At 39.8% G+C, this 23,664-nt stretch overlaps 3 protein-coding genes across 3 annotated transcripts; 1 reads left to right on the plus strand and 2 right to left on the minus strand.

Moving 5' to 3' along the window:
• Window positions 1–1,211: 1,211 nt before the first annotated feature.
• On the plus strand, window positions 1,212–4,544 carry cimip2b (ciliary microtubule inner protein 2B). The gene is made up of 6 exons (XM_067574738.1): window positions 1,212–1,358; window positions 1,946–2,154; window positions 2,955–3,109; window positions 3,679–3,802; window positions 4,103–4,315; window positions 4,424–4,544. Exons 1-6 carry the CDS (start codon window positions 1,294–1,296, stop codon window positions 4,525–4,527), a joined length of 870 nt encoding a protein of 289 aa, XP_067430839.1. The 5' UTR covers window positions 1,212–1,293; the 3' UTR covers window positions 4,528–4,544.
• A 130-nt stretch (window positions 4,545–4,674) lies between these two features.
• Window positions 4,675–18,006, minus strand: LOC137171017 (AP-4 complex accessory subunit RUSC2). Its single transcript, XM_067574737.1, has 10 exons — window positions 17,707–18,006; window positions 12,470–13,868; window positions 11,072–11,366; window positions 9,897–10,916; window positions 8,679–8,755; window positions 8,359–8,533; window positions 8,066–8,171; window positions 7,917–7,963; window positions 7,134–7,812; window positions 4,675–6,961 (listed from the first exon to the last, which is right to left on the minus strand). Exons 2-10 carry the CDS (start codon window positions 13,814–13,816, stop codon window positions 6,844–6,846), a joined length of 3,864 nt encoding a protein of 1,287 aa, XP_067430838.1. The 5' UTR covers window positions 13,817–13,868; window positions 17,707–18,006; the 3' UTR covers window positions 4,675–6,843.
• Window positions 18,007–20,594: 2,588 nt separating this feature from the next.
• On the minus strand, window positions 20,595–22,056 carry LOC137170690 (liver-expressed antimicrobial peptide 2-like). The gene is made up of 3 exons (XM_067574213.1): window positions 21,781–22,056; window positions 21,464–21,603; window positions 20,595–21,101 (listed from the first exon to the last, which is right to left on the minus strand). The coding sequence occupies exons 1-3, from the start codon at window positions 21,844–21,846 to the stop codon at window positions 21,068–21,070; spliced, it is 240 nt and encodes a 79-aa protein (XP_067430314.1). The 5' UTR covers window positions 21,847–22,056; the 3' UTR covers window positions 20,595–21,067.
• Window positions 22,057–23,664: the final 1,608 nt, after the last annotated feature.

Raw genomic sequence — 23,664 nt, forward strand, 5'->3', positions numbered from 1 at the left:
TTATATTCTACAATAAAAAGAATAATAATTTAAAAAGTAGGTTAATATCAGTATTTATAGACTTAATATCTTCAATTTATTTCATTAAAAAAATAATACTTTCAATACAAAAAAATTAATTGAAGTAGTGAATATATCTCACCACCAGAATTGTATTTCTGGCAATGTGGAGAGGCTTTTGACACATCATGTAGGGGGAAAAAATACATTGACATGATTTTATATGATAACGTACAGTATAACTGTTGACTGAATAACAATGAAGAATAAGTCATTAAAACTTTTCAGGGGGTCGTGGTTGGGGGACTCTTCATTTATTTACTTATGGTTATTCTTTTTTTTTTTAATTTCATAAACATTTCTATTTACAAGCCCACCCATATGTACATAAGTCTGTGTTAACATTCCCCCTCTTTATATTATGCCACAAACTGCAGGGGTCGCTAGGGGTCGTCGTTGAGCATTTCTCAAGAATATCTTTCTATCTATCTATTTTTCTATCTATCTATTTATCTATCTATCTATTTAAAAACTCACCCTCTCCATTTTTAACAGTAATCACATCACAATCACAAATAAAAAAAATACATACATAAAATATTCAAAACAAAATCTTAAAAATAACATTTTTAACAGTGAGAACCGGTCAAGGAACGTAGCCCTTTTTGATACCACGTCCATGGGTTGTCATGGTAATATTCACGTTTGAATTGGTTGTTTCCTTCATTCATTTTTTTATACACCTAATTTGAAAAAAAAAAAAAAAAAACACATATATATATTATTAATTATATTTCTATGCAAATTATAATGCAATGTAAAGGTGGCTCATGCGTCTGTCACATAACAGACCCTAACACATAACAGCAAGACCCTCTGATCACTCTGGGAACCTTTCTGAGGAGGAAACGTCGCTCTTATGTTAATGTTAAATATTAGTAGGAAGCAACTGAATCAACAAAACCTTAAATCCCAGTGGTGATATACTACTGTATTCCTGCGACAATGAATTTATAAACATAAATGTGTGACTGAGTGATAGAACAGTTACTTATGTTCTAATAATCAATATATCTAGCTATTAGACTACAGCACAGACTTAATTCCCACACTGTATTATTAAGTACAGCAATAGGAAACAATAGCATTTTTTCCTTGCAGTAAAAGTTTTCTTGCTCTCGTCACTTTCATGACTCTGAGCTTCGATGCATCAGTTTGTTTGTGTTTGACTGTCTGTAGCAACCAGCAAACACCGCAGGACGGCGAGCTGCTGGAGCCTTCAGGGGGATAAATATGGAGAAATACGCCCCTAAATTTAGCAAAGTTCTGCTGACACCCGACCCACATTACATACCAGGGTAAGTCCGAGCCTCCTCACACGAGAATCATTGAGAAATTATGATATTTTAATATTTAAGATTTTACAAAGACATACTATATGTAACGTTGATTGCACAGGATTATAATGTAATTCATGTACTGTATGTGAATTGAAATTTTAATAATGTAGCTAATTGTCCTTCCTTTTTCCCTTTTTTTAAAAAAAAAGTTGTTTCAGAGTTGTGTTTAACCAATGGTTGCTACTTTTTTTTTATTTCAAGGTGTCACCATAAATGGCTGCGTTCTAAAGTGTTTCTGTTTTGTACACACAATTAAAAGACCTACAGAATAGTTCACTGCAATAGATTACAGTAGTACTATAATGCTGAGGTGTTTACCCACAAGGGTCCATTTGTCCCAATAAAACAACACTACAAACTCCATAAATCACAATTCCTTCCTCAAATCCTCTTTATTTTCTCTAAAATTGTCTGGTAAATCAAGTCGACTCATATCTACTGTATATTTAAATAATTTCTTATTGTTTCAAGCTCCAAACCTGCTGAGGCACAAGACCCATGATGACTTTGTTTTTTACACCAGACTCTCTCTCTCTTGCCTTCAGGTACGCAGGCTATTGCCCGCAGCTGAAGTACAATGTGGGGAAGTCCTACGGCCAGCTCACAGCCGAACTGCTCACCAATCCTGAGGTGAACCACTCCAACCGCCTGGTCCTCCACACAGGTCACATCCCCTCCACAGAGTGTGACCCTGGTCTGACACTGAGAAGCAACCCTGAAAGTAACATGAGGAAGGTGATACCAGGATTCACAGGTAGGTATCACACACTAACACAGGGGGTCAACAAAGTAACTGAACACCGCATGGAAAATTATTTTTATTTTCACATCTACAAAGTTTGGTAACATTTTAATTCCCAAGCTGTTGATTATCTCATGTGAAATAACTGAACGCTAAACCACAATATGTGTCAGTTATAACTGAAATCTGTCAATAAGAACTTTGATGTCAGTTTTCACAGCAACACAAGACCAAATAATCAGTGTCCAAACTGTTAAATTATTAAGTAACAGCTGCATAGAAGGACTCAGGGTGAAACTAACTAAACATATACACTATGTACAGTAAGTGGTTGATAAATCCTAATTGGTGTAAAATATACAGTAATACAACCACTTGCTGCAATGTTTCCAGTGGTGATTTACAAGGTAAAGTCCCTTTTTGTGTTTATGTACAGCAGCTTTTTCAAAGGGTCAGTTCCTGGTTTTTAGATATATCTATCGTCAAGATTTCTGATGCCTCGCCAGTACAATTCAGATGAATAGAGTTTCATCTGTGGATTAACAACATATCCCTCTAAACACAATGTCACAGCTATTCTGGATAATACACAGACCTCGCTGTGAACCTTTTTCTTTCGAAATACAATGTGTCAAAGAAAATAGGACGCTGTTTCTGGAAAGATATGTAGCTGTTAAATTTTTTAAATGTTATCTTTCAATGCTGTGTTATCTTTTCAATCGCATCTCAAAACCCTGGCATATCAAACTAAAACCCTCCTCTCTAGAAATTTGGAGAAACTGACCCTTTGATGTTGTTTGTTGCTGTTTTAGGCTTCATCCCAAAAAGGCGGAACTACTTTGCCTGCAGCTACTCTGAAACATGTCATAAAGCGTTGTCTGAGTTTCAACAGGAAAGGCATGAAAGGATCCAACGGAAATCATCAGAACTGCCAGTTATTGTCAACTACACCAACCAACAGTTTGAAGTATCTCCTCTCTCTCTCACACACACACACACACACACACATATGCTCAGCTCTACCACTCTGTCACTGTGTTGCCCACACACACACACATACGCACATGTTGACACGGTACCTCTGAATAGGTTCACTCTTGTTTAATTATCCATGGTGGAGCTCAGTGTCAGTTCACTGTAATGTAGGCTAATCCACCTTTAGAAGAAAGACTAAGAAGCAGGACTGAACAGCTTCCCAGTACAACAAAACACAGATTCACCAATTATGTCTCTGAGATTCACATGAATGACTCTTTTAGATGTTTAAGCAGCATAATCAATCAATCTCAGATTTCCATTCACCTGCACTAAGTTGCTGATATCACTATTACGTAAGTGGGTTTACATTAATTCTGGGGTTTTTCGCATTAATTATGTATTGTTACGTAGAATCTTTGTTGCTTTAATATCCTTTCTATTACGGCTTTTAAACATGTGTCATATGATCATTTTAGCAGAGATCATAGAGATCATATATCAGAGTCATGCATGTTTTAATGGCTCTCAAATGTCATCTTTTCGTCATCTTTGATCCAGAGGCCAAAACCCCCTTTGACAGCGATCTCCAATAAAGTGATCTACAAACCGTTGAAGCCCTTCATCCCCCTTGGAAAACCATATTTCATGGACGATGATAACCCACACAAGTATTTCATCTCAGGTACAACACAGAAGACTTAAACAGTTATAAACTGGTGCTGCAATCTTGTTCACCACGGGGGGTTTGTAGTGGAAATACAGTAAAATCTGTCACATAACCAAAACAATAAGCTTAAAGAGGATAAAATGCTGTGTAGAGCATCAGAGTTGGATGATATTCACCGTGGATTTGTCACCTCTTTATAATCCAAATTTATTTATTTGGGTTAGTATAAAATATTGAGTAATTCAGCTTTTAAACTTGTTTTTTCATGGATAAACATGGCAAAAAATGTGATGTCTAAGTGATGTCTTTTCACAGGATTTACAGGGCACGTGCCGAAATCTCGCTTCCTAATTGGCAAAGGTTACCCCATCACTACCAACCAGGCGCTGATCCAGTTTGGGAAGCAGCAGCAGGCTGAGCCCACCTTCAAACACATCCCAGAGTGGAAGGACAGTACAATACCTCCCATCCCCGCAATCTATCCATCAAACAGGGGTGTGGTGCCATCATTCACAGGACATATACCAGGTCTGTGTCAGTGTCATCATGTGATCAGCTAAATTATGGAAGTAACTGAACAAATTGCCACAGATAAGCTTCATGTTAAAGCATGTCTAACTCTACACCATCCCACAGGATACCAATTCATGTATGGACATACCTTTGGTCAACTTTCCAAGAATGCACTGGAAAAGAGCAGCATCAAGAGAACCCTTCAGGCAAATAAAACACCTCAATAAAATGATTACCAGCATTATGAAGTTGTGACATGAGTCGAATCTGAAGTCCTCACATTTCCATGAAAACAATTTGTGCTGAACTGCAACAATATTTGGCACATGAGTAAACCTTTGTACATGGTTGGTACATTAAAGTAAGGCAGGTAATCAATATGTTAAATCTTTATTGACAGAGGTTGATTGTCACTGGGCATTAGAGGAAGCATTCAGAGACTGAGGATAAAACAACGCTGGGTGGAATAATTTCACAGACTTCACATATTTCAGAACATTAGAAATTCTCCATTACCAAATGCAGAGAACACATTTTCTATTCTTCCCATCCCTCTTATCTTACTAGTGGTCTATCAAAATGTACCTGACACACAGTTAAATACCTGAAACAGCCACAAGGTGGCTTGTATTTGTGCAACTGAACAAAATTCACCGGAAGACGTACTACTGTATATATCAGACAATACCACACAATTCATGTGCCAGAAAATTTCCAAAACCTAACTCTACAGCTATAAAAACATTAATAGGAAGTTAGGAGATCTAGTAAAACTGTAGCACCTACCTGTATTCTTGTTAACTCATGCACCTATGGTAAATCCATGCTGTGAGTTTGCTCAAAAAAGCAAGTTTACTGGAAATAAAATCACTGACAATCCACCACAAAAGGCTGGTGTGTGGCATATTTGGCACTAATAAGAATGTATTGCTTGCGGGGGTGAAATGAAAGGTACAGCTGTGGAAAGACTGACAGCTACATATAAGAAATGGATAATGTGTCCCATAGTCTACAGCAGGTCAATATTCACATATATGATTGATATTCACCTACAGGAAATATAGAGGAGAGTTACAGGTAACAGAAGCACCTACTCAAGGTTATTCTGGTGGGTGTGCAGTTGCAAATAGGTGCACTGGCCCTCATTCATCAAGCAAGTGACAAAAAGGGCGTTTAAGTATGTTGCTCCCTCTGCTTGGAATCAATGGCAAAATTACCTGAATCTTCAGAAGTTGGTCTCACTGGATGCATTTAAAGTAATTCTAGATGACTTAGAGGCAGGCACATCTGGCTGTAGATGTTTTGACTGACTCATATTACCCCTGTTTGATCCCTGATGTTGATGACTTGCAACGAATACTGATGAATATTTTTAATATTTTCTGATTCTGTAATTTATTCTTTATTTTCATTGCAAATTATTATGTTTTTGATGTCTTCAACCCTGTTTATTGTGCTGCTGCCTGTCTTGGCCAGGATGTTCTTGTAAAAGAGATTTTTAATTTCAATGAGACTTTTCCAGGTTAAATTAAAATGAAATCAAAATGGTCCTCAGCCACCTTCCTGATCTCATTCATGAAGCTCATCTCACACCTTATATGAACACAAATGTTCACTGATAAAACAACATCAGAGAGACATTTTAAGATCAGAGGGTCTTGGCACCAGTTGTTCATAAGTTCAAGCTTTGCCTATTTATAAAGTACGTGTCATTCTAGTGCTGAAATCAGTTAAAATGTACACGGACCGTTCAATAAGTAGAGATTTGTATGCTCCACACAAAGTAGTTTCCTACATAGAGATTATTGTTACTAGTGTTCAATATACAACCCAGTAACTGCCACAGTTAACTAGCTACTGAACCAACTGACAAAACGTTAGTTTGCTAATATCTGACCAGTTTTGACTGAAGAGTCAAACACATCTGACCTGACACTTGATCAACATGCTGTTTAATAATGATAAACTGAAAAGATTTTAAATTACATTTCACAAAAATAGCAGAATATACCTCAAACTGAAAAATGTTATTGTATGCTAATAATGTAGCTAAATAGCCTCAGTTAGATTAGTGTAATCTCATATTTTCCACTAATTCTAGACTGCATGAATAGTCTGAAACAAATATTTCTCCATTTATGCATATAAGTAAAACAAAGTGATACCTACATTTACAAAAAATAGCACTTAAGTTAAAAATATAGATTGGCCCCTAAAACTGTCATTTTTGGCAGTTATGTTACAGCTTGTGCTGCTTCAGTTTCCTAGCAACCATTTACACATTTCTAAAGTCTGTACTAAGATGTTGCTCATACAAATTTAGAAATGGATTTATGAATAGCTGGTGCAGCAGTCCACCTTTAAACTCATGAAAGCTTGATGATTAAGGGCCACTGCGAAAGCTGTTAATCTTGTAAAATAAGTGCTTCCTGATCAGTGCAGCAGTGAGATCGAGCACTGTGTTTTGCAGGACTATGTACTATCATGCAGTTATCACAGTAAATAGTTTCCACTCGGTCCTCCACGCACAGAGGGTTTAGTTTTCAACAGTCCTTGTCTTTGTCAGTCTGAGCTCCTCTTAGCTTCATGGACCTGATGGATTGAGCCAAAAGTCCAAGCTGCGATCTGTCCAAATGCAGCCACTGTGATGGTCGCCTGTGCCTATAAAACCAATGACAGAGAGGTACTGGTTATTGTAGAGAGTTACGGTGTCAAGTCCTCCAATCTAGATCCCATTCTCACAAAAAAAAAGAAATCTACTCAAGATTCGGGAAGTATACAAATTAAAGTTTGAGTGTGAAAATCAAACCACAAAGTCTGTACTGTTTCTTACCTTCTGGTTTGTGCTCCACTGTGACTCTGAGAAACTTCCTCTGTCCTGGTGGAAGAATCAGCTCCTCCAAACAGTTTGGCCCAGCGCAGACCACCCTGACAAGGACTCTCAACCTGGACACAAGGTGACACATTTGGGATCCCATTGTCTTTCTCTCCCTTGCTCTCTTCTGGCCTGCTGTCCATACTTATTTGAGACCAAGTATCTGCATAATTGTGGCTACAGTCCTCCCCTTCAACCACACCATCCATGAGGTCAGCCTCTTTTGGCCACCACTCTGGAATAGGGGCTAAAAATGGACTCCTGTTCACATGCATCTCTCCACATCCCTGCTTGTAGCAACTTGAATTCTGGGAACTGGGAGACTCTTGGTGATGCAGACATGTCTGGTGTGAAATCTTAGACTGACTGCTGTGGCTGTTGTCCGCCTTTCTGTCAGCTTGCAGTTGTGGCCAGCTGGTCACTAAGAGGGCAGAGCACGGTGGAGGTGGAGAAACACCCTGCTCCTCAGAACACAGCTGCCTGTTACGTAACAGTCGGGGCTCCAGGAGCAAGTTGAGGTCAAAGGGCAACACAGACAGAGGTTGCAGCAGAAGTAGCAGCTCCTGAAACAAGGGCTGACACCGACCCAGTGACATGGACAGGAACCCCCAAGAATGGTAGTATGTCGTCACAACATCTACAGAGACGGTGAAAGACAGACAATCAATTATTTGTTTACATTCAAGGAAAATTGTAACAGCTATTTAGAAAAAAATAAAATAAAATTGAATGTGCACTAACCTTTTTGACTCTGAAGGTGACTGAGCCAGAATTCCAAAGCTCTCAAGCTAAAAGAAAGCAAGTCATTAGAAGATGATGCTTGTAAGTACAGTAATAGTATTAGCATTCTTTAGCATCATTAGCGTCATCAGAAGTAATTTCGTACATACTTAAGCAGACCCATGATGAAGGCTCTCAGTCTCATGCAGTGGCTGGTGAGCTGGGGACATTGTCTGATTTTAGAGACCAGGCTGTGCAGGACCCTGGTCGACGGACCTGTAGCGGAAATGGACAAAGACATAAAAAAAGAATTAATCAAAGAGATCACAGTGTGCACAATGCTGCTCCACCAGTACGTCAAGCCAAACAACCATCTAGTACTGCGTGGCAAACAGATCCAGAAATATATTCATGACAGCTCCTTTGAATCATGATCACTACATTATACTTTAATTGCATGTACCGATCCTAGTAGAGACTTCCACCACATTCCAGGAGTGGTTGCGGCGTTGCCCGATGATGAGATCCAGTTTATGATCCCTGAGACCGTCCTCTAAAATATTTTGGATCGTTGGACATAAGTGTTCCAGGACCAGACCAGCAATTGTGGGACTCCGAGAGCTGTTACCCAGACGCATCTGTGGCATGAGGAAACATAATATAATACAGTATCTTTCCTGCTGATACAAGTTAATCAAGTCCAATCCCAGACTGTAAGTAATTTTAATGGCACTTTTCATTTGTGATCCATAATTCAAGGTGCTTGACTCTGCCAATTCATACCTTTTCTTCAGGGTCTCTGCTGCTGCCAAAATGAGCCATAATCAAATCCACTGCCCTGCTTACAGACCTCAGCAGACCTAGAGACATTGGACAAGCAAAGGAGCAGAGGTTGGATGAGCTGAAGTTGTAATTAATGCCTTATACATTCTGTTGGCTGATGCAAAAAACAGAAATATTTATATAACAGTACATGTTACATTGCAGAAATACAGATCTTATTACATTTCTATGTATTACTCATTGCTGAAAGTCATATTTTCTAAGTGGAATATATCTGCTAATGTGTGTGTGATAACTTATAATCTGTTTTTAGGATAAATCAACTTAAATCAAGATTTTTCTAGAAATATCATTTTTCTTCATTGTTGTGCTGCTACCTCCTTCATGCTATCCGCTTTGTTTAAAGGTACAGACACTCATTTTGAGAAAAATCTTGAAACATGTTTATTTATATTAGAAACACAATTTTTTTTTAACTTTTAGAACACATTAATAAACAACAGTAACTGTAAGATTTTCACCTCACTAACTGGGTCAAACACATAAAAATATGAGAGACGGCTTTCAGGGTTCATTATCACATTAGAGGAATGCAAATGTGAAAGAGAACTGAAGATGAAAGAGTCCTCCATTTCCATTTCAGCAGTGATCCTCACTGACTTGCTTTTCTCCCTGCCTTTCTGTCTCCATCTCTGGCTAGCCTCTGCAAATGTCACGGTAAATTCTTTATGCATGTTGAAGCTGCCTGCAGTGCTGCACCACACTGACTGTTCACTGCTGCTGCAAATGTCTCTGTCTTTGATCGTCCACCTCAAAAGGTTCACATTTATATAATTAAATTCGCACCAAGAGGCCCATATGGTAGCACTAGAGCAAAATGATTAGCTGTATTATAAATCATTAGCACTGTTTCTACTGCATCATTCTCTTTCTTGTCCTCTCTTGGAGCTTGCAGTCGCACACACATAGGCTACAGAGCAGAAGGCTCAGCCAATCCTGTGCAGGGAGAGTTAAAAATAGGTCATGTTTGAGTGGAAGCCCCTTCAGGGTATTGAAGGCACTGCTGCAGCACAGTGAGTTTTTAATGCTGCTCTCCAGAACAGCTCATCACCAGATAGACAATCAAGGAGGAACTAAATCACTAGTTGGTCATTTTTTCCTCCATTCAGCTTCACATGTTTTATGCACACTGATATCATATCATTAATTGAGTCTCACCTCTCCTCTGAAGATGGCTGATAGACATAGACTCATAAGATGTATCAGGCGAGAGGCAGAACTCTGTGGGCGGCCTGTCACTCAGGATCAGAGATTCGCTGTGTTGACTCTGACTCTGCTTCCCAGCAGAGTCCTGGGTTTGCTGTGGATGCAGCCCAGAAGCAGCCAAGGAGAGCAGAGAACTCAAAGAGGAGAGAGGAGCAACTGAGGAGAGGGCAGCTGTAAAACTACCGTGAAAAAAGCCGGAGTCAGCTGCAGGTGCAGCGCGATACTGAAGGGACTTCTTTTGAGGTTGTGGAGTTTTTGGAGGAGACAGGGACACCTGCAGGTTTGGGTGATGGGCGTCAGTGGTTAGGGGTAAAGTGGGTGGTGTGTGAGAGAATACTAAATGGTAGGAGCTGTGGGTCTGATTTGGACTTTGAGTTTTGGGCTCAGTGTTGGCATGGCTCTGTTCAGGGGTGAGGTTGATAAGGTCCTGGTAGGTAGGAATTTTAACAAGTTTGGACGGATTTGGGGCTGAGGTCAGATCTATAAAAGAGTTAGTCTGAGTGTTGCATGAGTATGGGCTTGTTTTATCTTGCATCTGAACCAGTCTGGGCTTTGGGCTGGTGTGAGTTGGATCTCGGCTGCTCTTTGATGTACATGGACTTGGGCGTCCATGGCCTCTGCTGGACTGGCTCCATGTGTGTCTGCGGCTGAAGCGCTCTGGGCTTGGCGTGCAGGTGGAGCAGCTATCAGAGCTGGAAGGAGCCTCAAGGAAGATGGGGCATTGGCTGCCCATTGGTGATAGCTGAAGATTAGAAAAACACTGACTTCTTTTGCCCTTGAACTTGAAGCTTGGTTGGGAGCTACCAGACTTGCTGCTCTTTTGATTTATGTACTGCTCCAGAAGACAGCCCAAGTGCTGGGTCTGGGCCTGGGGTTTTTCACTGGGAATCAGAACAAAGGGCTGGATGGGCAGAGAGGTTGGCCTCTGGGCTTTACTGTAGCGTACCACTGGATTTTCAACTGCACATGCTCCTGAGAAGAAAGAAGAGGACAAGAAAACATTTTTCCTGTTCCTGTTTCCTGTTCTTTCATTTTTCTGGTGTTGTATCTTTGCTTATTTTACCCTCCCACTCATAAAACCAAGCAACAAAGAAAACATCACACTTCTCTCTTAGACATTGCCTTACCCTTCTCAGTAGCATCAGTGGCACAATGTTCCTGGTCCAAAGTCACAGATGGCTGTGTGGATGCAGCACTTGTACCTTGGCATTTACAGCTATGTGGGCTACAATGTCTAGGGCACAGCAAACCAGGCGTGTGGGAGTGGTTTTGGATGCTGTCAGTATGTTTCTTCCTGCAGAGGGCTTTCTCAGTGGAGGTGGTGGCAACCTGGTAATCATAGGTCTGAAACTGTGAGCTGTCAAACCCGGTGCTGCACTGTGCAGAGGAGAACTTTATTTCCTTTTGTTGATCCTCTTTCTCCTGATGGTGGTGAAAAAAACATGAAACTGTTTAAGTTTACAAAACCAAATCTCATATGCATTTTCCCACAACATGTTGATACCACTTTTTAATAAGGCACCATTTTAAAAGGGTTTACAAGTTGCACAAACAGCTTCATTAAAGGAACGGTTTGACAATTTGGGAAACTTGTTTAACTTAAATAGCTTATTGGCTTTCTTGCTGAGATGAGAAGACTGATCTCACTCTCATATTTGAATGCTAAATATGAATTTAAAGCAAGCAGACAGTTAGCTTAGCATAAAGACTGAGAGCAAAGGGGAAAAGCTAGTCTGGCTCTGTCCAAAGGGGACAAATAGGTACAGGTAGGTCTGGGTTTGTGTGCCATCCATTCAAGTGATGAATTAATTAATTAAATGTATGAATAGTGGCGAGTGGGCAACAACAAGTCTCATCAAATCAAGCTCATAGAAGAAGATTGTCAGGAATCAAGTTTACTTATGACAAGTCACCTCCACAATTGTTCACTATTTTCATTCCATAGAGAATTCACTGTGCGTTATGATGACATTATTGCATTCCCAGACCCAAGCCTTGCCATTTTGCACTGTGAGGCCATCTAATAAGATGATTTAACATTAGGACATAACTGAATTCCCAGGCTTATCTCAGGCTCAGTAACGCATACTTATTTCTGGCAATGCCACTGGTCCAAAGGTAAAAAAAAAATCTGCCTTCAAACTCTAAAACTCATTAATTTACACAAAATGATCTTGTTTGTTTAATCCTTACAAAAACAAAGTGTAAAACTGACAAGTACTGGTTTTACCAGGGGGTTATGTGCTAGAACTAATTCTAGGTCAAACGCAGTAACTTCCTGTTCTACACTTGTAAGAATGATGATCCTCATCCTTAATAAAACAGTGCATACAACGCCTTTGTTAGTGTATTTTATGCAATTGTATTGTTTTCTTTTTCTTCTATTCATAAATGCGAGCCTTATTTTTCAAATACCACTATATGAGACTCATATTATTTCTGTATTTTACATCTAAAGGTCTATGCTAGGTATACCCATCATCTAATTCAGCAGAAGGAGGAGGGCTGTTTCATTCCAAGATTACCTTCTTGACTTCTTTGTGTTGTCCTTCTTTCTTATGATTGACAAGCAGGTGCTCAGAGGGAGCGAAAGGGCTACTTCTGCCCTGACCCTCAGGGCAGCTGGTGAGGCTGGACCAAGCTGGGCTGGGTGACTGGGAGGAAAGGTCACAAGTCACAAGCTTGTAGTACTTCTGGTTGGTCCCTATGGCCAATGTTGCCTGACTTTGTAGACAGGCCGCCAGGTCTGATACCTCCAGAGAAGAGAGCCCCGGGGGTAGTGGCTCCAGGGAATAAAGATTGCAGTTAGAGTCGAGACCCTGAGGAGACCAATGGGAAGACGAGGGCGCCAGGTCAACCTCCTCTTTTGGGGGCGCATAAACTCTCGTGTCATCCTGTTGAATATCTGCAGTCGGAGTCTGGGGAACAGGTTGGAGGTTGAGGAATACAGATCCCTCAGATGACTGAGAGGGGTGAACTGCCGGGCTGCTGAGGTCATGAGGCGTGGCGGGGTTGTTGCTTTTGTTATAGATGGTGCAGAAGTTAACCAAGATGCCATCAGAACTGTTGCAAGAAGAGTCACTGACATACTCTGCTTGAGTGTTGGAGAACAACTCTGGGGAACATTTGTGTTGGCTGTGGATGCAGCAGGACATGTTATCCCCCATTCTGTCTGAGTCCTGCTCTCCACAAGCCAGCATCATGATGCCAGATCTGCTCACATGAAAGCACTGGCATTCAGTTTGCAGGGAGTCCAGCTGGTTAGGCTGGTTAGAGAGCCACTCTTGGTCGCTCTCAGTCGCCAACATAGTCCCCTCATTGCCCCATTCACTGTCCATGTCCTTGTGGGATATTGTATCATCTCTGGTATCATTGTTTAGTGGCCAGTTGGAATTTCCATGCAACACAAAAGATGAGTCCTCATGATATCTGTGTAGATTATCTCCATCACTATCTTCATCTTCCTCCTCCTCATCTAGCTCTGTATTGGGAAGGAATGAGTTATGTGACCGCAGACCACCTCTAGCACTACAGCTTTCCTTCTTCATATGGGAACTCGTCTCCTCTGGCGACGAGATGGAGTCGTACCTCCCGCTGCTGTCACTGGCCCCCTCCTCCTCTGTTCGGTCCTCATTGAGACTACTGTAGCTGCTAGAGAAAGGCCTCCGGCCACCGGTGAAGGTGTGCTCCCGGTTGAGTGAGTCTCGCTCTGGGAGGGACACAGCTCGAGTCAGGCCCACTGAGCACAGACGACTGGGCCTCTTGGCTGAGCTGCACAGGGCCTGGACGGGAAGTTGCCAAGTGGGAAGCTGAACCACAGGGAAGTGGCACGCTATCAGGGTGTCCCCTGAAAGACTGGTGGTTCCAATCATACTAGTGGAGGCTGGATGATGGCAACCGACACCATGATCCTGAAGTTAAATCCTGCAAGGACAGAATAGAATAGATTCACTTTTAAGAGCGATAAAGATGCTTTGAATGTGGTATCAGTGATGAAGAAACATGTTCACAAGTTTTCTAGGTACATGGAACATTAAGTTATTACTACTGCTGTATATTCAGCCTGAATACAGTTTGGTCATCCAGAGTGATGGAAAATGCATTGAACTTGCTCCATGACAATATATTAATGAGAAGTAAAAAGCTCAAGTTCATGAAATAATAAAGTTGAGAGAAGTATTAGACTCAATTGCATAAGGGAAGGGACAGGGGATTGCAGAAAAGGTTAGACTTGTGTACTGTAGAGTGGAGGTGCCATTATGCACCATTTGTACATTTGGATGATGCAGATATGTTTTAACAAGACATATAATATATATAAATCATGTTGATGGTGTATGCATATGAAGTGTTTATATTGATCTCCCTGTGGGCCTTCTCCTTGATTTCTCTCAGTTATTTGGCCACACTGGTCTTTCTAAATGTGGTCTCATCACATACACAGATTAAGGTGTAAACATTGCCTGTGTGGGTGTCAAAATTATACAGTGACCGTTCTAGCTGTAGAAGCTGAGACAGGCTCATTGCCTCAGGGACCCAGTTACAGATTTTTTTTGGTTAGCTGCCTTCAATTTCTGTGTATTAAGGTGCCAGACCTTTTGAATATGCAACACGATTAGTCAGAGAGGTAAGGGGAGTCTTCAGAGAAAAAATTACATGTAATAGAAACCAAAATAGAAAAACATAAAGCACGACTGCAGGCTAGCGCTGTCTGCTCCCTCACTTCACACCACTGGTCCTCCAGTCAAACTCCTACTGTGTTGTCGGCTTCTGGCCCTCAGCGCAGCCTACCCTCCATAATTCAGTCAACCATTAACAAACTCCTCCTCTCTTTGCCTGGTCCAACCACAGGCTATCACAGTTACTCAGCTGCTCTGTAACTAGGGCAGCTGCACTGCAGAGATGCTCCGCTGGCACTGCTAAGAGTAAATACATTTTCACATCAGTTTACTTAATTGAAAGTGTTCTATCACATTTAGGCATTTCTTCTGATTTTACAGACCTCCAGCTTGAAATAAAAAAGGTAAACACAAGTTGCATAATAATGATAGTCATCCTTTCATGAAATATATTAAGTTTTACAAAAGTAATTACAAAGCATCTGCAAACTCTGCACATGAAATATTTAAACATCAGCAAGTGCGGGTAGTTTAATGTTATGACATTCAACCACAGAGAAGAAGAGAGAAAAGTGCATGCAAATTAAACAATTGATTTAAATTACCAGCAATAAAAAAAACATACAGCATCCACTGATATCTCCTTCAATACTGTTACATAGTCTTGATGCTGTGTTGTGTATATAAACTAGATTGAAAAATCGTCTTCATAAAATTAAATATTTCAGATGTCTTTCACTTTTTTGCACACATCAGTCTTATGACAGTGTTGTTGTGCTACTGTCTGGGTATGATGTGTAAACAATATAAACATCTGTTGCAGATGACCATGAAGAGGTAATCCTCTTTATCACTACATTGCTACAGTAAATAACATCCCTGCCATGGGAACAAAGAGTAAACACTTCAATAACACGCTCATAGGCAGTAATACCCCAAGGCAATACAGTAGCTTCTGATCATGAATCCCTAATAAACTGGGTTAATCTATGTTTATGGTGCAATGTTAATACTAAAACAGAACCAGGAGATGATTTAGAATTTCATATTGCAGCCAAATAACACCTCTTTTTTAGATATTTAAGTATATTGTGCACAAAGTCTCTCAACAGCTGAATGTGCCATTACAGAGGACCAGAGCACTCTCCTTGTCTTGCCTTTTAAAGCTGGTAGAATAAAGAATACTGAACTATGATGCTGCTTAAAGACAGGACATCATTTATCCATAAAACTCATAATTTTTGAAAGGTAGCTGTGGTGAACCTTCTTCATAGTACTGATTCAACAACAATTTTTTTAATTTTTATTTTTTAAAAAATGTTGCCAAATGCAGACATAGAGTATAATCCCCTTCTGCAACACCTGAGCCAGGTTTTAATTTTGGCACACCCACACATTGCATACATTTCATACAGTTGGTCTATTTCTAGTCCTCCTGATATGATGCAATTACATGACATTATTTCTTATTTAGATGTGATTAGCCATCAAGCATTTTGGGGTCTGCTATTTCTGAAAAAAAGCTTAATTGCATAAAGGTGGTGTTTAACATGCTCAGGAAGATCTGGAGCTCAAAACACATGTCAGTCAATACCAAAATATGCATCTTTATCTCCAATGTGTAGCAGGTGATGCTGAATGGATCAGAGACACGGAAAACAACAAAACACACAACAAACAGGCTGCAAACATTCATTAACACCTGCCTCAGGAGAATACTAAGCATTTGGTGGAGAGACAAAGTAAGCAATGTGCACCTGTGGAAAAGAACCAGCCAGGATCCCACTGACTTAGAAATGGAATTGGAATTGGAATTGGATTGGACACACCCTCGGAAAACCTGCGACAAACATCACCTGACGAACACCCCCGAGGAACAAGGAAAAGAGGAACAGCTGGAGACGAGGTGTCTAGGCAGAAATGTCTAGGAGTGGGCTCAACTGGGGAGATCTCAAAAGAAGCGTCAACAATTTGTCAATGGCCTATGCTCCCTAGAGGAGCAAAGAGCTTAAGTCAAGTAAGTCAAGTTAATTGCATGACTCTTTCTCACAAGAGGCAGAGTCAGCAGGCTTTTAATCACAGGCCCTGAATTTGGTGCTCAGTGTCTTGCTCAAGGACACTTCCCAGCTTGTCATTGAATCATTTATCAGTTATCATTTGATTATTAAGGCTAATGTCTCTAGTATGTAGTAATGTAATATGAGGGATATGATCCTCGAGGGGGCACTTTGCGTTGAATTTTGATTCATCCTGTCCGCTTAATTTCAACCGTTCAATACCACAAGAAAGTAGGCCAGTGTGACTGACTAACTGTCTGCAGAGGACTAACAGTTTCCCTGCAAAGCGGATACGACTCTCGCGTGTTGTCTCCGAAGGAAGGCCCTGAACTTGCGGCACAAAAATCTATGCCAAACAGCTCTGTCCTCTGAGCACTGGAGCAGACTGAGATGGTTGTGATTAGCTGAACTATTTCACCGGGAAATGTCTGTCACATCAAGTCAGCCATCTCACATGAGGGATGGGACTCGTGGTTCTGTCTGGGAGAGTCTGAGGCCCACCGATGATCTGCTTGGAAACAGACTCAGATCATGATGCTGCTGCTCGTTATCAGTGAGGTCTCTCTGTAATGAGACGACATCTTTACAGCTCATATTGATTTATATTCTTGTGAGGAAAAGTTTCAGTAAGAACTCAGTACTTGTTAAACATGATCAGATCAGATGTGATGTTTGACCTAAATCTAAAAAGTAAAAGAAATATGAGCAGACGGAGAAGAAGACTGTCATCAATGATAGCTGTACCGCCTAGTCAGATTCTTGTGTGTGTGTGTGTGTGTGTTTTGGTTTGCATAACGAAAGTTAAATATTCAAACAGGCTGAAGTAGGACAACTTGCAAAAAATCAAGAGATTTTGGTGTGCACACATGTCAAAGAAGCATCTATGATAGGAGCATCTATATCTCCCTCATACACACACACACACACTCGCTCTCACACACACTAAACACATAGGCAGACTTAAACCCAGACAAAGTGAGTCAAACGATTTCAATCAATAGAATCAACATAGGAGTGAATAACTGACTCCAAAGCACATAAAATCAAGCGCTCATGCTTTTGCGCATCCGCTTTAATCACACCTACTTGAAACCAGCCGCCATGCGATATCCATCCTCTTCTTCTAGGTGACTTTGTTATGTAGGTGTCTCATAAATACGTGGCAAGGTCCAAAATTATACAACCAAACTATTTTAAAAAAAATATGCGAGTGCTCGACGCAGCTTGGACTTCAAAGATGCATTAAAAAAGCTAATTGTTTAGTTATATTACCTGATATCTGGGGTGAAAATGGACGGATTATTCCGGTGATGTATAACTATTATAAAGGGTAATATGAAACCGGTCCGACGCTGATGTCCGGACAGACACAGCAGTCTCCACACCGCCGCTTCAGCAACACTCCAGCTGGCGGAGATATTGCGTCACGGCGGCTTTAACCAATGAGGAGGGAGAAATTCCTGCCACTTAAAGTATCCAAGACATTTGGTAGGAAAAGAGTTCAACATGAACACTTTTTTTTTCTGTTTTTGTTCTGTTTGTTTTTGAGAGAATGATAAAATAAACATCATGAGTAACTTTATAACTTATAGTCTAGTTTTAGCACAGTGCCAAAAATTAGGACTTTGACTCTTGGCTATAATGATGATTCACAAATGTATATGACCTTTGTGTAAACAGGGAGGACCATTGAGCCCAAGCTCTCTTTTACAAGGACAATAAATATCAATGTCAGTCAAAAGAGATTTGAATTAAAAAGGATTAGTTTGTCTAATTTTACAAGCTTCTGCAGATTGTTCCACTTGTGTGGAGCAAAGTATTTAAAAGCCAGTTTCCCAATCTTAGTACTAATATGATGATTTTCGAGGACCAAATAGTCTTGGGACCTAGTGCAGTTTGCCAATGATCTGTAGTTAAAAAGACATGTGAGATACCCCAGAAGTTTTCTAATAAGTGTAAATAAATAAAAAGCAGTGCTTTTCTCTTGTCACTACCAATTACTGCCACTCAGCTTTCTCTAGTATAGTATACATATATATACTATAGGATAGTATACAACAATGTGTTCTAAAGCCATCCCTAGTTATGAACCTTAGGACAGAATGACTGCATCAAGAGATTTAAGAGTAGAGGCAGGACAGTGCATATAAATTACATCACCATAGTCCATAACGGATAAGAAGGTTGACTTAACAATTTTCTTTCTGCAATTCTGGGTAATGGATGCCTTATTTCCATAAAAAGAATGCCAGTTTTGCTTTAAAGGACTTTGTCAGTTCATTAATATGTTTTTGAAGCACAGCTTGTCATCAAGCCAGAAACCAATGTATTTATAAAAAGATACTCTTTCAATGGTTTTCCTATTAAGGGTAGTAATAATCACTTCAGTGGAGCTGTTGCACAAATTTTGTTTTATTAGGGTTTAAAAGTAATTAAAGTTCAATTCAAATTTGCTGTACAGCACAGAAATCAAAATGCAGGTTTTGAAATATGAAACACTAAATCATAATTTTGAAATATTGCCTACTAGGGGGAAAACATGATTGTAATTAATTATACTGAATTAACATTGTATTCATGAGAGCTTTTCTTAATTTCTTATGTTTTCCTCTTTTTATTATCTAAAAAAAGCTTCATTTGTATGTTTGCTATTCAAAAAAAAGGTAGACTGGTGCATATAAATTGTAAACAGTGGTTGAAATAATTAGTTTATACAATACTACAGTTTATTGGTCACACCACTGATATTGTGGTGCTATGTTCGTCTCACTAAACTTGGCTCAGGTCGCCCTCCAGTGGTGAAAATGAGCAGTCAGTGTTCAGCTATTGATGCATCTACTTTTATGTGAATGTCCCCATCATAGGTAAATTTCACATATTAGGCAATAATCCACATAGCGGTAATGTTGTTCTCTGATATGGGCATGAAAGGTAATCCTGACTAACCAAGGGACAGGCTTTATCTCGTTGTTCATAGCAGACGGTGCGAGCTCCTTGAAGTCTTCTTTACCACTGGATGTCTTGCAGATGGATGTCTTGACTAAATGTTAGCCTCCTGAAAGGTTTACTGTGGAAGTGAATGAAGATAACATTTGTGTTTTCTGTGTCATTTAGGAAGTATCATGCTATTTACCAGCTTCTCTACATTTGAGCTCCTCCACAGCTGGAAGCCTGAAGGCCTGTCGGTCTGAGAGCATCCCTACCCAGACCACTTGCTCAATAGCATCACTTTATGTGAACATATATCCCAGCACAGTAAAAAAGAGGAAGCCTCATCAAGTCTACTATGTTAACCTGTTTAAGTACTGGATTGAGCCACATGTAGACATCAGTACTGCAGTGGACGGATATCAGAGCTCAACCACCATTTTACCATACATGATCAGCTCTCCTCATTATCACAACACATAAAAGAGCTGAGAGAGCTCTTACATTTGTTGTCTCCAAACCGCACATTGCTTAGCATTTGACATATTAACATGTCAAAAATATCCTCACAATTCCCAACAACCTTATTGTTCATTTTAGGTTAAAAGTAACCTTTGACGCAATGATATCTGCTGCCTTTGACACAGTAACCAGTCAGTTTGGTGTCATTATTCACATGAATGGGCAACATTTATGTAAATATATTTGAATTTCAAATTTCTTTTGGCATTTTGTTATGTATAACAAGAGCTTTTTATGAAAAACAGTAAAAAAAAATAAAAAAAAAAAGTATAATAATTCAAAACATGTAAAAGCGGTCGGGCTAAGCTTCTCCCTTTCGAGTGAAGACTTATGAGAAGAGCATCACCACTTTATGGATTTGGATAAATAAATACTGAATCATCAAATTTTACCTGATAAATTATTTGCCAACCAAAATCAAAGGTTGTTTCATATTATTCGATCGCAATGAAAGAGTAGCAGGAACTGTGAGGAATATTTTAATTTCTTAAAAACTCGTTTTACAGTTAAAGACAAACAAAATTTGGGCAGCACAACCTCTTGAAAAAATGTAAAGTATATTTGAGTATTTACATTGTTTACAATATGTACAAATAAATATATAATAATAACATGAAACAATAAACTCAGAGCACCTCACAAATAACGTTGAATTAATATTTATATTTTCTTATTAAACCATTTCATATTCATACAGCCTGTCTGATGTCCTGTAAATTTTATAAAGAAATGAATTGCTAGAAATCCATATCAGTGTAGGTGGAGCCATTTGATTGTTCATGTGGGGTTTACAGCTTTGTTTTGCTGCAGTGCAGTGCCAGATCAGATTACTTTGACTGAACATACAGAGTCATAAACTGCCAGCACGTCTTCAGTTCAAGCTGGAGTATCATAGCAGTAATTTTGCAGACGGTTAATTTGGTATCTTTGGTCCATAAAGCAGATGTTTGCTTTCTATACAGCCACCCTGATGGAGTTGTGTTTGTGCATATCTTCTTCAGGGAGATTTCCAGAAGGAACAGGTATTTTTCCTGTAAAGATAAGGAGGAATTTTATTGCAGTGTCATCAATTTCTGACTTTGTCCTTGCAATGCAAAATACACGTGGACATGATTAACAGAGCTGTTAGTGTGCCAGTAAAAACTGACGCACTGTCTTATATTGTATTTTATATTGTGTAATGTCACTCAGAGGAAAATACCTGGTTTTACATTGATGACAAAACATTTAAGAGATGCAGATTTATTCAAGTTAAAAGCCCTTAAAGCAGTAAATGAAATGTGACAAAAACTCTTCTTCTAATTAGGTGATCAAGTAAACTTCTTCTAGTTTCCCAAATGCGTCAAACATGTTTTTGTTTAGGCTTTAACACCTCTGAGGGGTTCTGCTGTACCTGCAGTATTTTGTGCCGCACTCTAAGTGATCTCTGCAGCTGGCACCCACTGGCTTCATGCTGTTCCAGCGCCACAGCAGTGATCGTTTGGTCCGCTGGATCAACCCATTCCAGTCTTCAGGGGCGGGCATTGAATTGACCTATAAAGGTAAATATAAGACCTTTTTAGAGCTGTGATAACCCTCATGATGTATGGTGATAAAATCAAATACAGTAACTCCATCAAAATCAAAGGCTAAGTGTTGTCTAGCAGAACAAAAGAGATAAAGCCAACTCTCCCATGCAGGACATAAACAACATAAAGGTTATTAGTTTACCTGAATGGCACAGATCAGACACAGAAAAACTGTAAGAACGATGATTCTCTGCTGAAGAGTCCCCATGCTGTTTACAGATGAAGTTCAAGAGATAAGCTGTTCTGTGGTTGTACTGGTTTGCTGTCCCATGTCACTTATATTAAAGGCTTTAATTAGGTTGGGAGGAGTTACTCTCTGACAGATGTCAAAGATTAATTCTCCAATTACAGTAGCTGCTTTAATAAGTGACTCTAAGGTTTGGCAGAGAAGCTGGTCTCAAAGCCAACGATGTAAACCTCTTTGCACAGTGGTGCTTATCAGTTTTATCATGACAAAGCAAGGTCAAAGGTTATCTGCAGGAAACCAAAGTACACTTTAACCCGGTAATTGAGGACAATTCCACGTCGGAGGTATCCAAGTGAAACCGTACATGTGTGACCAGACACAAACTGTCGACAAGTGCCCATCCACCATTTATTTTACCCTTGAAATCTATAATTCACCAGAGCTGCCAGGCTTTGGACTACAAGAAGAAACCGTCTGAATACAGGGAAAACATGCAAACTCCATATAGAAAGAACCAGGTCCAAGATCCGACCCCTTCATGCTGAGATGTGACCATGCTTACCACTAAACCACATGCTGTAGATACATGAATGGTCTTCTTGAAACATGAAGCTAGTTTGGATTTGTATGGCTGAGAAAAAAAAGAGAATTAATTTTCCAAAATTACAGTAAAATTAGAGGTGCCAGAATGACTACTGATTTACAGTTTTGCCAGACAGGAACTTCCATCCATTTTGTTCCAATAAGTTTCACTGGCCAACAATGCAAAGCTGTGGTTATACTGCTGTGAATGTGAGGCTGTTTAGGGGTGATAGTTTGACATTTTGAAAAATACACTTATTTACTGTCTTTCTGAGAGTTAGATGAATAGATCAATACCACTTTCATATCTGTCAGTTAAATATAAAGCTAACTTATAGAGCAGACGGTCAGCCTAGCTTAGCACTGAGGGAAATAGCTAGCTTAGCTCTGTCCAAAGGCCCAACTGAAAAAAATCCTCCAACTTGCACTTCTAAACAAATTTACATCAAACCAAGATGCATTCAATTGTCTGGTACTAGTTTAGCTGAAAAGTTAGCCTCCTCTCTTGCCCATTATGTTAACTGTGAACTTGCTAGCATTGACGTTAGCAAGCTAATTGAAAATGTAGAGGGACAATGTGTCTGATGTTGTAGTTTCAGGAGAAGTTATGAGCTATTTCTCAGTCAGGCAAATTGGTTCCTGGAGTTTCAGGGGATTGCCTAGGGTCATGTCTAGATGGTGACCCCAGACCCGCGTAAGATCTCATGAGAATGATCATTTTAACCCAAACCATGATTTTAACCAAGAGTTTTTGTGCCTAAACCTAATCAGACCTTAACCACAGCGTTGTCACATCGTAAAACATAATTATTTTGTACAATGCACACAATGAAGAAACAATGTGTACAAATCTCACAAGAGACCACTGCCTAGCAAGCACACGCACCCACCATGATAGTTGCAGCTCATAATCAACATAAAACTTGTCACTTTTACAAATATGTTGATTAGGGGTCTTTAATGGGGCTGGTAGCCAGGCTAGCTGTTTCCTCCTGCTTCCAGGCTTTATGCTAAACTAAGCTGGTAGCTTTAGCTTCATATTTAGTGTAATTTACAAACGAGTAGTATAGATCTTTTCATCTAACTCAAAACCAAATACAGGAATTTCCCAAAATGCGGAACAATTCCACTGTTTATCAAAACTTTTCCCTACAGACTGCTAAACAAACTAAGACAATTTTGAGCCTTTGTAAACACGGAGCAGCTGGTGATCATAATCTGCACCAATTTCTTTTTTAAGTTACATTTCAACCTCAA

The sequence above is a fragment of the Thunnus thynnus genome, chromosome 19 (genome assembly GCF_963924715.1).
Source record: "Thunnus thynnus chromosome 19, fThuThy2.1, whole genome shotgun sequence".
NCBI lineage: Eukaryota > Metazoa > Chordata > Actinopteri > Scombriformes > Scombridae > Thunnus > Thunnus thynnus.